Below are 15,691 nucleotides of genomic sequence, written 5' to 3' on the forward strand. Positions count from 1 at the left end.
TTCCAGGTTATAAGCAGCTCTTCAAAAAGTTTGATTCTCTTGCTCTTGAATGAACCCACTGCTCATAAGTCCCCTTCTCTCCTCACCCAATAGTCACTGTGCACACCATGAAGTAAAATCACCTCATATTGGCTCTTTTAAGTCCTTAACACAAAGCAAATCTAAGGAACTAGGAAATTTTTAGAAATGGGTTTAAAAATAAAAAGAATAGTGATTCCAAATCTTCCGTCAATGTTGACAATTTTGAATGAGCAAGAATTTTTTTTAAAATGAAAATGTAACACACATATATACATATTTTATATGTGACCAATAAATTTAAATAGATTCCAGTTAAGCTCAAATAACACATTATAACAGTGATTATTTTTGGTGACTATGTATTAAGGTATAACACTGGATATATAAATACATTGTATCTGTAAACTGAACATCAATGCTAAGATTCTACTAAATTCCTCTGAAATGTAGTAATCTTTAACTTCTGACAGAGCAGGCTATCATAAAAGATAGTTGCAGTCAGGAATGTGGGCTGGGAAATTATCTCTAGCCTTGGGGGAGATATACGAAAATCCCCAGGATCAGGCTTCCCTTTGATCCTAGGGCTGATTGATAATTCTGACTTCCCTTTGGCTGAGCACAGAAAGGGCCTTTATACTCTGGCCACATGCTGGAGGACTTCATTAATTTAAAGGCTTCTGCCATCTTAGTTAAAAGTAACATTGAATAAACCCCAAAGGAAGAAAAAAAAAGTTATCTTTATGCATTAAAATGCAAGGATCTAATTCTGATTTTTTGGACTCTTTCATGAAATAACACCAGAGAAGATTCTTGGTGTCAGTCCTGTTTCAGTTATACCACCTTTAAATCCTGGGATAGCTTCGTGGCCCAGTTCAGGAAGGAAGTGGGATCTAATGATTTACCAGAACCTAAGATTAATTATTGTGAGGCGGTGGGTTTGCAGAGTGAATGACAAACTTTTGAGTAAGTGCTTTATGAGGGCTTTGTTCTTTGGGTCAGTCTTATTATATGTTTTAAAGCAAAGATATAATTAACAGGTCAGAGATTAATCCATTTGCTCATCAACCTGAATTTCACTTTCCTCATTGCAATAAAGGTAAAAAGCACCAGTAGCAGTCTTTAATATCTTCAGAACTGTTAATTAGGTTTGAAAGTTGGCATGGGGAAGGGGTCCTCTTGGGTGCGGGGAGACAAACTGTCTTCCCTTCTGGCCAGTGTGTGGGCTACAGGTGGGTGTTGTTGTAATTATCATTATTTCCTCAGGTTGGAGGAATCAAGTCCCAGGTATCTTTGACCTAATGCTTCATATGCTGCTGGTTTCTTTTTTTATTCACCCTGCTTAATTTACTTATGTCAGCTTTGCAAGGCCTTGGGAAGCAAGAATTTATGTTCTTTCCAGACATTTTCTCTGAAGCAATTTTCTCCTTCTCCACCCAGAGAGGGACCACTGTGTTGAACACTGGTGCTAAAAGTTACAAGTCTAGAATTAGTATTTTTATTTGAAATGTTTTTTATCCTTTAGTGATATGAGTATTAAAAGAACTTTTATAGAAGGTCTATTTAGAATTTTAAACCCAGAATGTTTTCAGCTGGGCTTTTGCTAACTTGATGACCATATTTTGGGCACTGTGCCAGATGCATGATGAAGATGGCTTGGTGGCTCCTCTCTTGGAGGTCTTCTTAAAATTATTTTAATGCTGACTCGGGGGCCAGAGATAATGAAGGCCCTTTGTTTCTGCAAGTCCCTGGGCCTTTTTCAGGTGGTGGGATTATGGATATTGTTGAGAACCACAGCCAAAGGGGCCCCAGTAAACTTCCAGCTGCCAGCAGACTTCCAGCTGCCAGCTGATGATTGGCTCACAGCAGCCCCAGCAAACTTCTAGCTGCCAACTGATTGGCTCCTCTGTGGTGATGCTCATTGGGCTGTTTCCCCACCCTTTCAGACTGTGGAGCTGCTCATTGGGGGACTTTTTTTGGCTCCACCCACGCGACCCAGCCAATCGGCCTCAAGAGCAGGAGGAGTGGGGGAGGTTGAGAGGCTTGTGGGAAGCTGGTGGTGGCAGTTGGGCTCTGAGGGTTTTTTCCTGAAGAGCTGTGTGGTTTGGTGTGTGTGTTCTAAAAATAAAGTTCGTTTCTTTTGACAAGTGGCTCCTGAATTGTTTCCAGCCAGACTGCAGCATTTGGTGGCCTGTACGGGGAATGAACCTGCGACCTTCAGCACTTGAACATGACGCCAGCAGATTGGGCTAATATGTGTAAAGCTGTGCTAAATGGAGGACAATACCTGCTATGGAAGGTTGCCAATGAGGAATTTTGCAAGGAGATGGCTAGGCGAAATGCAGCAGCTGGTTATCCTCAGAGAAATCTAGATATGTTGTTAGGAAAGGGACCTTATGAGGATCAGCAGCAACAAATTGCATATGATCCTGGCGTATACGCACAAATTGCTGTAGATGCGGTTAGGGCATGGAAGACTTTACAAGGACATGGAGGCTTACAAGGTCAATTATCTAAGGTAATACAAGGAGCTAATGAACCTAATGCTGAATTTGTAGATAGGCTTATTCAAACAGCTACCAGAGTTTTTGGGAATACAGAACAAGCAATGCCATTAATAAAACAACTGGCTTATGAGCAAGTGAATCATTGGTGCAGAGAAGTCATTAGACTAGGAAACATGAAGATTTAAACACATATATTAAATTATGTAGAGACATTAATGAACAAGGGCAAGTCGTGGCAGCTGCAGTAAAACAGGCTTTAGATTCCAGGGCAAGAACATGCTACAATTGTGAACAAACAGGACATTTTAAAAGGAATTGCCCCATAGGAGGAGGGTTTAACAAAACTAGGTATCAAAGGAGTAGAATACCGGGTATCTGCCCACAATGCCGTAGAGGGAGACATTGGGCTAATGAATGCCATTCTCAAACCACCATAGAGGGTACTCCATTATCAAAAAACGAGCTTTATTTTTAGAACACACACGCCAAACCACACAGCTCTTCAGGAAAAAACCCTCAGAGCCCAACTGCCATCACCAGCTTCCCACAAGCCTCTCAACCTCCCCCACTCCTCCTGCTCTTGAGGCCGATTGGCTGGGTCGTGTGGGCGGAGCCAAAAAAGTCCCCCAATGAGCAGCTCCGTGGTCTGAAAGGGCGGGGAAACAGCCTAATGAGCATCACCGCAGAGGAGCCAATCAGTTGGCAGCTAGAAGTTTGCTGGGGCCGCTGTGAGCCAATCATCAGCTGGCAGCTGGAAGTTTGCTGGCAGCTGGAAGTTTGCTGGGGCCCCTTCAGCTGTGGCTCTCAACAGGATATATTTGTTTTTGTCCATATGTATTCCCAGGAGCATATAGCTACTTACGTACTTTTAAAAGTTAAAAATGGTGACATCTTATATGCTTATTTGGGTTCTAATTTTAAAAACTTCTAGTGTTCCATCGATAAGTAGTATAATGGATGAGATTATATTTGGTTTATTGAATTGTGTGAAAATGATCAAGCTCATGTAAATAAAACTAAAGAGAATGTGTGTGTATATGTGTGTGTGTATGTGTGTGTGTGTATAGCTACATAAATATGTGTACATTTGTGACATTTTTTGGGACAGAGACTGTGCAGAAGACAGCTGTAATAGATTTTGTTATGTAAGCCCAAGGAAACAGGAGGTTTTGTCATAGACTGAACTGTGTCCCTCCTAAATTTGTATGTTGAAGCTATAACTGCCCCCCTCCCCGATGTGACTATATTTGAAGATCTGGCCTTTAAGGGTTAATTCGGGTTAAATGAGGTCTTATAGGTAGGGTCCTCACCCAATGTGGCTATTACCCATATTATAAGAAGAGCAAGGGACACCAAAAGATGCACATACACAGAAGTAAGGGCAAATGAGGAAACAGCAAAAAGGCAGCCACGTTCAAGCCAAGGAGAGAGGCCTCAAGAGAAAACAAGCTGTAGATACCTTGATTTTGCACTTCTAGTCTCCAGAACTGTGTTAAAATAAAAGTTTGTTGTTTAAACTATGCAGTTTGTGGTATTGTATTGTTGTAGCCTAAGCCCACTAAACAGTCAGTATGGAGTTCATCCTCCTAGACATAAAATATAAGTGAAGCTTATACATAATAGGATACATTTAAAAAATTTGATGAGTTTTTAAGAATGCTTTTTTTTGATTCAAACTATTTTGTTTAAAGTAATTTTGATTAAAACTATTTTGATTGGTGCCATAAACTATACAAAATATAGATAGTACAAACTAATGCACCCTTGCAATTATTTTACCTTATCTCTTTTTAGCTAACTAGTCCTTATTCTTTATTAGTCATTCACAATTTTCTCAAACTTGAGATTTTTTTAAAGTATTTTTTTTAGTTGTAGATGGACATAACACCTTTATTTATTTATATATTTATTTTTTATGTGGTGCTGAGGATAGAACCCAGCGCCTCACATGTGCTTGTCAAACATTCTACCACCGAGCCACAACCATAGCCCCAGATTTTTGTCTTTTAAATAGTTATCTTACTTACACATCTCACTTAGTGCTGTGGAGAGGATGTTGACTTTCTTGGATTTTTCTGTTTTTCAGGTATCCTGATAGTTTCTCCTGCTTATATATAGGAGTTGTTGGTTTGAAAATTTATCCAGAAAAACCCAACTGTGTAGTTTCAAAGGCTAGCTACAGCTGGATTATTATTGTTTCTTCTTATTCATCTGTCTACTAAAATCCCTGCTATGAATGTATAGCTGTATTTACTCATATAAATTCCAGATCTCTGAAATATAAGGATTTTCAATTTTAATTCTGAACTGTAGATGTATGTATATATATATTTTCATCTTTTATTTCAGTGGTTATTATTTTCTCTCTCTCTATTTTCTATTTTGGAAACATCCATTGCCCATAGACTGAATCTCTGTCTCTAAAAATAATTCTCTCTGCATTTCCTTCGCCTATTTTAGTTGAGCCTGATTTTTTTTAAAGTTTTTTAAACTAGGGTGAATTTTTAAAGCTTTATCTCCTAAGTCAGTAATTCCTTTTCCTGAGGTCTTTAAGTTATCCAGATATGACAGTAAAAAGGGGCCCCATTATCTCCTCACTGTCTTTCTTACCATTCGTCATTCTGATAAGGTTTAAAGCACAGGTGGTTTCTTGAATCATGTTGAGAACATGTGGAATTTTTTAGAATTTCCTTTTGTTTACTGCATTGAATTCATTTCAGAAGGAGTCAACTTCTATGAAATCTCTTTCTCTCCATTTGAATCACAGAATATTCTTCATAGATAATGAGTGATAATAATAACCTTGAATGTAAAAAATGCAACAACAAATAATTTCCAGCCCAAATTATGAACGGAGTCTCCCCTAAGAAATGCTTATATCAAGCAACGCATGTGTCCATCATGGGGTGAATGGATAAACAATATGTGGTACATTTATTACAACTGATGAACCTACACATTATTATCATCTAAAGTCCATAGTTTATAGTAGTGTTCATTCTTGGTGTTGTACAAACATATAATGATATGTAACTACTATTATGGTATCATGCAGGACTGTTTCACTGCCCTAAATATCTCCTGTGCTTATTCCATTTATCTGCTTCACCCCTAAACCTTGGAAACCACTTTTTATAATGTCTATGGTTGTACCTTTTCTGGAATGACATATTAATGGGAATTTTAAAACACTTGGCCATTTCTGATTGGCTTTTCTTAACTCACTGTGCATCTAAGATTCCTCCATGTCTTTTCATAGTTTGACAGCTCATCTAAGTGCTGAATAATATTCCATTGTCTGGATGAACCACAGATTATTCATTTACATCCCTGCTGAAGGACATCTTATTGCTTTCAAATTTTGGCAATTATAAATAAGTGGCTATACACTTATTTATATCCTTGTACAGGATATAACATTTTTGTGTGGACATAGGTTTTTGACTCCTTTGTGTAAATACCAAGGGATTTGATTGCTGGACCCTTGAGCAGAGTATGTTTAGTTTTTTTTTTTTTTTAACTATTTTCCAAAGTAGCTGTACCATTCTGTCTGTCTACCAGCAGTGAGTGAGCACTCTATTGCTTCACTTCCTCACCAGCATTTTGTCAGCATTTTGGATTTTGATTATTCAAATGGGTGTATAGTGGAATCTCATCATTTTAATTGTCTATTTCCTAATAACATAACATTGAACATCTTTTCATATGCTTACTTTCCATCTGCGTATCTTCTTCAGTGAAGAATCTGTTCAGATTGTTGTGCACTTTTAAACTGGGTTTGTTATTTCTTTTCTTTTTTTTAATTTTAATTTTAATTTATTTCTTACATACATGACAATAGTGGAATGCATTACATTAATAATTATCCATTCACAGAACAATTTTTCGTAACTCTGCATATAAAGTATGTTCACACCAAATTATGCTATTATACATAAGCTGTCTTATTTTTTTTTGCATTACAATTCTTAATACACCTTTATACCACAATTTATCATATCTTTGTTTGTATATAAGGTATGTTGACACCAAATTCATATCTTCATATATGTATTTTGTATATGATGACCATCCTTGCTTGTTATTTATGTTCTTAATGTTGAGTTTTAAGAGTTATTTGTATACTTAAGATAACAATCCTTTATTAGAAATGTCATTTGCAGGTATTTTCTCCTAGTCTGTCACTTGTATTCTTATTTTTTGATAGTATATGTTGTTATGTGTTTACTGGACATTGCATTTTTTCCCTAAAAATGGATTTTAGATTTTTTGCCCATTTCTCAAATGGCTTATCTTTAATGAGATGAATGAGTTCTAGTTAAATTAAGAAAGTTTGCATTTGCCTGAGTTTTTTCATCACCAGTTTCCTGTCTTGTTTTTTTTTCCCCCCTTGGATCTTTTAATTTTCAAGCATATTTTTTCACTTGAGAAGTTCTTTTGTTATGTAATGGAATTTATTGGTTCTTTCCCTTTATGGCTTTGTATTTTGCTTAGAAAGGACTATTCACCTCCAGATTTCAGCTGCAGTTGTCTTGAATTTGGAAACTAATTTAGGGGAGAGTTTATATAATTAAATACTGAACTTCTGAGAGAGGGTCATGGTTCGTCCTTGCAATACTTTTAAAGATATCATCATATTGATCCTGTATATTTTTTATTAAGCTCTTTAATTTTCCTTGATTAATATTAAAGTTGAGACCTTTTTTCCATTATGATTTCTAATTGGGTTTTCTTTGTTTATAGTAGAGCTATTTATTCTTACATATCAGAGAAAATTTACTGTTTCTAATAGTTTAAATCAATGATTCTGGTTTTTATAAAAGTATAATTGGGTTATTTATTAGTGATGCTAATTTTGTCATCTTCTTTCCAATACTGAATTTTTATTTCCTTCTCACCTAAAGCCTGCCTTATACTTTCCCAACAATATCAAATAATAGTGATGGAGTGAATTCTTTGTCTTATCCCTAACATTAATGAAACTGTGTCTAGTGCCGCCTCAGAAAATGATACTAGTATTTGGCTTGAGATATACATCAGTATATAAGTCAGGTTAAGAAAGTTACTCACATTTAACTGTAGCATGAACTTGTACTTGTCAGATGCCTTTTTTGTTGTTTATAGAGAATGATATGGTTTTCTCTTAATATAGTTTAATTATATTAACAGCTTTATGAATATTGAATCAACTTTACAATCTGGGTACAAACTTACGTAGTCAAATTATTTTAATGCACTTTTGCAATCTATCTGCTGATATTAACTTATGATTTTATATTTACATTTATCAATAAGATGGCCTATGACATTTCTATTTTAATGCTAATTTTGGCAGTTCTGTTTTTAGTGTTAGGGGTCTAAGAAAATTATTTTGTAAATTTTTCTTCTAGGAAGTTTAAGTCACAGATGTATCTATACTTCAATCATTCAAAAGACTTTAACTTATGAATTTATCCATTTTGTTTTAGGGAAAATACTCACACAGACACACACACACACACACACACACACACACACACACACACTTTGTGCCAGATCCTTGCCTTGAATCCATAAGAAGTCAATGTGGATTACACTGCAGAAAAAAATGCCTTTTGTTTAAGAGGTCTTTAGTTTGGCATGGTGGTACATACTTGTAATCTCAGCTATTCAGGAGGCTGAGGCAGGAGGATTGAAGGTTCAAAGCTAGTCTGGGCAATGCAGAAAGATCCTGTCTCAAGAAAGATTGGGGATATAGCTCAGAGATAGAGCACCCCTGGGTTCAATCCACATTACCACAAATAAAATGAAAATAAAATAAAATGGCTCCATTTAATTTTCATATCCTTCTATATCTTATTTATTGGCTATATTCATGTCAAAATTCATCGCAATTTACCAGGTGAATATATTCATCTTGAGGTATTCAAGATTTCTAGCCCAGGGTCTCTTACCTAGGTATTGACTACCTGTTTCCTTTCATTAACAACACTCATGGCATTCATAGTGTTGCCAAAGCCTACGGTGTTTTCTGCAATAGAGGCAAAGGTGTCTATCTTTTAACAAGGTCTTTTGACAGGTGCAAAGCCTATCAAATTGACTACGCCAGCAAAGAGCGACATTTGGTGTTTCCTATGACAGTGTTCCATAACCTTTTTGGTACTATGAGCTTTGCTCAGAGTCTAATAAATGCCTTGGATACCTTCCCTAGGAACATGCACATACATATCCATACAACATCAGGGCTTCATAGATATCCCAACAATTTAAGATCATGATTATTTAAAACCCAGGAGGGATTTCTACTTTCCAATAGTGATTTATGTCTAATTTTTTTCTAGTGTGGTTTCACTGGAAAAATGCAACTGGAAGAGAAGGTTTGGAACTTTTGATGATCACAGAATGTTAGTTGGCATTTTGTTTTCTAGACTTAAGAAAGAAGGGATGTGAACCACTTTGATGCTATGGATGCTGAACCAGGGCTGATGGAGAAAGCATTTCAGAAAATAACATCTCCAGACTGAAGGCCCCAAATGCCTCTTCAGAGTTAACTCTTCCTCTGAAACTGAACAAATTCCTTCAAGTTGGATCAGGATGAAATTCAAATTTCCAAATGACTTCTAGGGAGGTTAGAGACTGTGGACAGGCCTGGGGAAGTTCTCATCAGAGAGGATGCCCGATGAGACCCGGATTTTCCTTCCCTTTTTCTTCTAGCACGAGTCCATCAGATGCATTTACCAAAAAGTAAATGTCCAAATGTCTCCCTGCTTTAATCTTGTCAAAATCTAGAGACTTTTGCTGAAAATATACATGTGAATAACATATCCTTATATGCTGGGTTTAATTACTGTACAATCAAGAAAGACTCTGGTTAGGGCTGTGATGTGCACATATTTCAACTTCCTCCATCTGGAAAACCCTCCATCAGACTCTGGGCCTGCCTATCCCTGGTCCTCCCAAAGTACCCTATTCATCCCCTACTGAATGTTTAGAGTAGTGTGTTATTGCCTGTTTTCTTGTCTGTCTCTCATTACCCACTTACCCCATCCCAGAGCAGCTTCATGAGGATGGGGATTTGTCTTGTTCAGTGTACATGCCTTATGGCTAGCCCAGAGGAGTTTACTGATAAATGCAAGAATGAATTATTGAAACTATGTGCTATAGAAAGATGCACAGAATAACTCAGTTCTGAGAAGTCTTTCAAGGTTGAGGGATCAGAATTATCCATGTATTGGTGGTTGAGGGTGGGAGAGCATGGGAGGTAGGAGTTGGTTCTGGGAAAAGAAGATTAGAGGCAAGAGGCAGTGAGCATTATCAAACAACTTGCCAGATTCAGAGTGAGCCAAAAAGTGACTGTGGATTCTCAGCTGGCAGAAGGTGTATGTTATATCGACATATAACCATCAACTTCTCCCCATCATCCTTAGAAACTGCTTTCCCATTCTACCCTTGACTTTGTGGAATAGAGATGGAATTTAAAGTTACAATAGTAGAAAATCTTGTAAAGTGTTCCCTTAGAAAAATCATTCTGAAACTCTCTAGTAAATATCTGGGCAACTCTGATCCTTTGCATGTAAATAAATTATCTGTGCAATTTTAGCTCAAGCACTCAAGTTTACATTTATTATGTTTTATTTCTAGCATTTGATTTACATCTACAAATCAAAATGCCTTCTAAAATTGTCCTCTAAGGAAAGACTAGTACAAATATGTGTGATGGAAAGAAATGAAAAATTAGAATATTGTACTGTGAAATTACTTCAGGCTTCTTGCTTTGCTATCAAAATTAAGATTATTTCTTTTAGAAACTGATTTTCAAAGTATTAGGGAATAAGTCTTGAAATTTTGTCCCATCATAGGATTGTTGATGAAATTTCTTTTTAGGGCCTGGTAGATAAGTATTGGTGATATGCTGCAAAAATAAATTATGGATGTGTTAGGGAGGCAACAGAAAAACAATTAATTCATAAAAGGCTTCTATGGTGCTACAGTTTGGATCTTGAATTTTCCTCAAAGGCCCATGTGTTAAAGGCTTGGTTCCTCTTTGTGGTACTATTGGGAAGTGGTGGAACCTTTATAAGGTTGGTTCTACTAGAGGAAAGTAAGGTCATTGAAAGCAATTTTAGGACTTCAGTCCCTTTCTGTTTTCCTCTTTTTTGCTTCCTGTCTGCCATGAGATGAACAGCTTCCTCCACCATATGCTTCAGCCATTGTCACAGGCCCAAAAGTAATGGGCCCTACTGATGATAGATTGAAACCTCTAAAACTATGAGTCAAAATAAACTTTTCTTCTTTATAGGTTGTTTATTTAGGTATTTAGTCATAGTAATGGAAAACTAACTAACACATATGACTACTATTAAAAATCCAAGTATAAAAATAAAAGTCTTGTCTCCTTCCCCCCCACACAAAAAAAATTCATGAAACTAAACCTGAGACCAAGTCTAAAAACATGGTTTTAGGGGCAAAAATGTGGTGAGAGCATGAGAGCTGGAATTACAACTAAATTGAGATGAGGAATATGGCTCTGAACTTTTCCCAAGTCCCTCTTTTACTGAGGCAATTTTTTATATAGCACAACTAGTGAAAAAATACAATTAAAAAATAGTGTCTTGGGAAACCCTGCCATTCTGAGGTCCAATTAAGCCACTTGCTGGTGGCCTAGAAGATCACTGCTATGGAAAGATATTTCAAAATGATTCAGATATGTTCTCTTCCAATTTCTCATTGAAAAAGCCATGAGATACAGACTGAAAAAAATAGACAATAGTCATCTAATGTAGGGATAAGAATAATCCAGCATAACCAGAATCCTGATGGGATTTCTGCAAAATTTAATGTTGAAGACAATAAAAGAGATACATTCTTGGAGTATACATAGTTCAGCCTCTAAATCGTGAGGGGGTCCCCTCTACTGCAGGATAAATGGTCCCATATAAGGTAGGAACAGAATGTCTTCTGCCTGCCCCTCATTCTTGTGGTCTTCTCACCACTGTTTGGACACTACCTCCTGAGCCTGCCAGAGTTATGCCTCAAACAGCTACCTGTTGACTATAACCAGAAGCTAGGTCCTTAGGCCTCTGCATGGGTGGGGATGCAGCTGCGCTGTCAGGTGGATGATTCTCAGGTCTTGTAAGCAGGCATGGGGTGCAAGGTGCTCAGGACTTTAAAAAGTCTTATTTATATGGCATTGCATCAAGGACAGCTGCAGGTTGTACCTGAATCTCCAGCACTGGAGAGAACCAGCAGACAGAGGAAGGGCTCTCATTTTAGTCCAGAAGACCTTGCAGATGAACCGAACCAATGATGGGCCCTGGGTGGTCTGAGGACAGTTTAACCAACTCTTTCTTTGGCAAATTGTAGGTATGGATAGATTTCCTTCTTTTTATGCATAAATAGGGAGGGAAAATATATTAGAGCTTCTTAAGAGATGCTGTAAGGAGCATGGTAAAGATAGCAAAGGTAATAATATTGAGAGGTGAAGCTTACCTATAAAATTATTTTTCTACAGGAAATATAAAATATATCATAGATGCTCTCAAGATACAAAACATGAGAAAGGAAGTACAGAGGTATATATGGAGAAAATTAGTCACTTATTCTTTAGACCTAACACAACTTACATCTCCTTCTCCAGCAGGCCTGTGCCGTGTCATGTCCCTGTGTCTTTGCACATGTTGTTCCTTTCACCAACCTTGTCTTGCTTCTCTTTCAGATCTGGCAAAGTCCCATTCAGGACTTAGCCCACATACCCTCTCCTTCAAAAGCCAGCACAGCTGCCCCAGGCATCTTGTGGCACCTTTGTCCACGTGCCAGCACAGGAGGTTTCATGCTCCAGTACAGCGGACTTCATGTACTATCACAATTTATGACAGAGTAACTCCAGGTTCTCAATGACAGGGCTTACATTTCATTTATCTCCACAACTTCCACCCATCATAGTTTCTAATCTACAATTAAGGCTACCAAGTAAATGAGAACTCCAGAACCCTAAGAGTAAATGACAACCTCTTTTTATAACAAGGACCTCAACAGTTGCCATGAGGATGAAGACAAAGATAAGGGATAAAGAGAAAATGAGAAAAAGAACTAATTCATATCAAGAACCTACTATGCTTAGAGAATTAAAGTACTGGTTATACCAGAGGACCATTTGACATCTTTTTCTTCCTTTTCTAAGAATTACAGGTTTAGTATATTATCACAAATGAACTCAAGGACCTTTTGGGCATGCCACTGAACAGCCACTCTTAATAAGAGATTCATGCAGCAGCAGCAATACTCAATTTGAAAGTGGACACTCAAACTTTATTGGTCAACTGATTTTGTGAAACTTAATAGCATTTCTCTTTAGAAACAGTGTGCTTAAGCCTCCAGACAGGATTGCAAAGGCTTATTTAACCCATAAGGTGGCTAGATTATACTAATAACTGAACCGGGTTACAAAGTATAAGCTAGGTTTGGTTTTGTTCCATCACTGTATAACTAAGCGATCACTTAACTGAAATAGTCTTCCTATCTGCCTTAGAAGTGCTGGGAGTCGAAGAGAGTGATGTAAGAGAAACTACTATGAAAAGTGTTCCATACCATCAAACAATAAAGGCAACGGTAGCTTGGCTACTATGAAACTTTGCACATTGAAATACAGTTTTTCAAGAAAGTGCATGCTCCCTTCTGCCATGAAACTCCATGTGCTCAGTTTCAGTGGGGCAGCTGGACCCTGGATTACTCTCACTGACCCTTAAGTCACATGGGCTTTAAGACAGGACTCTTGCATGCTTGGTGATTAAAATAAGAAACGAAATTGCCAATGGGATAAATATTAGAGTGTCAATTAAAATCAAAGTGTATATGGATTTATATGAGAAAATCATTACAGAGATGATAATGACAGAAGCAATATGACAAAATATTTCGAAGTGTCTCAGTGTTAAGTACAAGCAACAGTAGCATTCATGGAGTGACAAAGATGAAGTCAGGATGAAACAGAATCGATGCCGTCTCCTGAACTTTTATGTCAAATGATATGATCAAAGCACTTGTTTTCACTTCTCAGAGGGAAATCCCTGTTTCTAGTGATGGCAGCTCCTAGAAAGCATTTGCTTTTGATATTTTATCCAGCTATGGAAAACTCTTTTATATTTCAAGGCTGTTTTCTGGGTAGTTGTGTCTTGCTTCATTTTAAGCTTACATTGCATGTCAGTGTGATGACGTGTGTCACACTTTGCATTGGTCTGAGAAACAGGTAAACATCTGGAGTATTCAGTAGGTTGAGTTCAGAGAAGCCAAATACTCTAGAGAGCTGCCTTTAAATTAAAGGTCAATTTCAATTCTGAGGCTGGCCAACACTTTCCTATAATATCACGTCTGAGCAGATGAAGGTGGAGAACTCTCCTTTCCTGTCCCAGTCTTGAGCCCATGGGCGAGTCCCATCAACAGGTAAGGCCCACCCTGCTGGGGCACCAGAGTGTCTGGCAAGGAACTGCCTCCCAAAGTGACTTGGTATGTAATGGCAAAGGCCAGACCTGCATGAAGAATACTTTTCCTGAATTAGCTTTATTCCACTTCCTATCTTCTTCCTTCTCTGTCTATTGTGTTCAATACCTTCCTGTTCTGTCCACCCAGGCTCTGGTTTGATTGATTTTGTTTCATTTTATTATTTATTTTTTGCCTTTATGTAGTTGGCCTTCCATCCCAAAGGTTGGCTAAAATGTATCAGGACCTGCTTGGCTTTCCCAGGTACTCCTTTTGAGAGTTGCTTTTACATATGGGACAGAAGAAGAGGCCTGGAACTCTGAGGATACTTCTCCAGATGCCACATTTAAATTCCTGTCCCACTCAGTAAAGTGATGGAAATCATGTTCCAATCTGAAAGGTAGTACAGGGAAAAGTGGTAACCATTAAGTATGCACAGTCCTTCCTTCTCCCTGTCTCTCCTGAAGTGTGTGTCTCTCTCTCTCATGGTTAACCTAGCCCAGGGTCTAGTCCTGATGGATGCCTCAGCATAGAGTTAGCCAAGATTCAGGTCTGAAGTTTGCTTATCTTCCTGCCTATTACCAAGTCCTCAATTGGCACACTTCAGGACACTGCCAGACTGATTTGTGAAATGACAAAATGGCACTTTTTTTTTTTTAGGATCAATGTCCTTTATGAATCATTCTGTTTCATTTCAAATTCTTTCTCTATTTTTTTTTAAATAGGGGGAAAAAGCCTTTTTTACTTCCACTTGCAAGACAAAGTCCTCACTGTTTTCTGTTCAAACTCCCCAGTTGGTCATTTTAAATTTATGTTGAAAGGACAAGGAATGCCATTTTCAGGTAGATTTCAGCCCTAATCAGATGTATTGAGATCTGAGTAAGAAGCACGACAAAGATGTAGACTGTATTTTAGGAAAAAAGTGACGTATTTCCATAGGTCTGAGCAGAGCCACAAAGTAGGGAACAGAAGATGTGGTTTAATTCCTGGACCTTAAACTGGCTAACTGTATGGTTTGGGGTACACTACTTAGTCTCATTGGGCAATATGTCCTCATTTCTATAAACAAAAGGATGAGATTTTAGTCTTTTCGAGGTCTCTCATTTCGTACTTCCATGACTAAGATGAATCTAAGCCAATACATTCTATTTCATTCATTTATTTACAAGCTTAAAAAAATTAAGTCATGGGAAAATATAAATATTTAAAGCCAAGAAATTTAAAAAATGTGTTCCAAAGAAAAGACTTACTCACTGCCATTAAGTATATCTTGAATACAAACATTGACTATCTAGGGAAAATACCAAAGTTTGGCATTTTTCTAACAAACAAATGGCATGAACTAACAAAATTGGCTTTGGCCACATTCCTCCTCCTATTTTGACATGTGTCTGTCTATTTTTAATCTTGCTATCAATATATCTCAGTGTGTGTGTGTGTGTGTGTGTGCAGGCGCGCACACGTGCGTGCATGCATGCATACCCACACCCACATAAATGTGTGCACACATACAAAAACAAGAAAGTAAAGAAGCAACAGGGTTAGGTCTGAACAAAGAAGCAGAGCCAAGACTTACAGGAGCTGCTGAGTTTTTGACGGTGACACTGGGGGTGGTAGCTCTCAGGGCTCCACTCACTCCATGGTAGTATTTGAAACAGATCTTGGTTTCAGCTGAAAGACAAAAATAAAATGGTACTCAGAAGTAGGAAGTA

General features: G+C 37.6%; 1 protein-coding gene across 1 annotated transcript in view; it reads right to left on the reverse strand.

Annotated features, from left to right (window-relative positions):
* The window catches only part of HECW1 (HECT, C2 and WW domain containing E3 ubiquitin protein ligase 1), a 344,889-nt gene that overhangs the window by 175,857 nt on the left and 153,341 nt on the right, over window positions 1-15,691 (reverse strand). Inside the window, exon 5 of the mRNA XM_081288274.1 lies at window positions 15,556-15,650. Coding sequence (XP_081144400.1) covers window positions 15,556-15,650 — 95 coding nt within the window. The remainder of the gene's footprint in view (window positions 1-15,555; window positions 15,651-15,691) is intronic.

This window comes from Spermophilus citellus, assembly GCF_964194105.1.
Source record: "Spermophilus citellus genome assembly, chromosome: 3".
Lineage (NCBI taxonomy): Eukaryota > Metazoa > Chordata > Mammalia > Rodentia > Sciuridae > Spermophilus > Spermophilus citellus.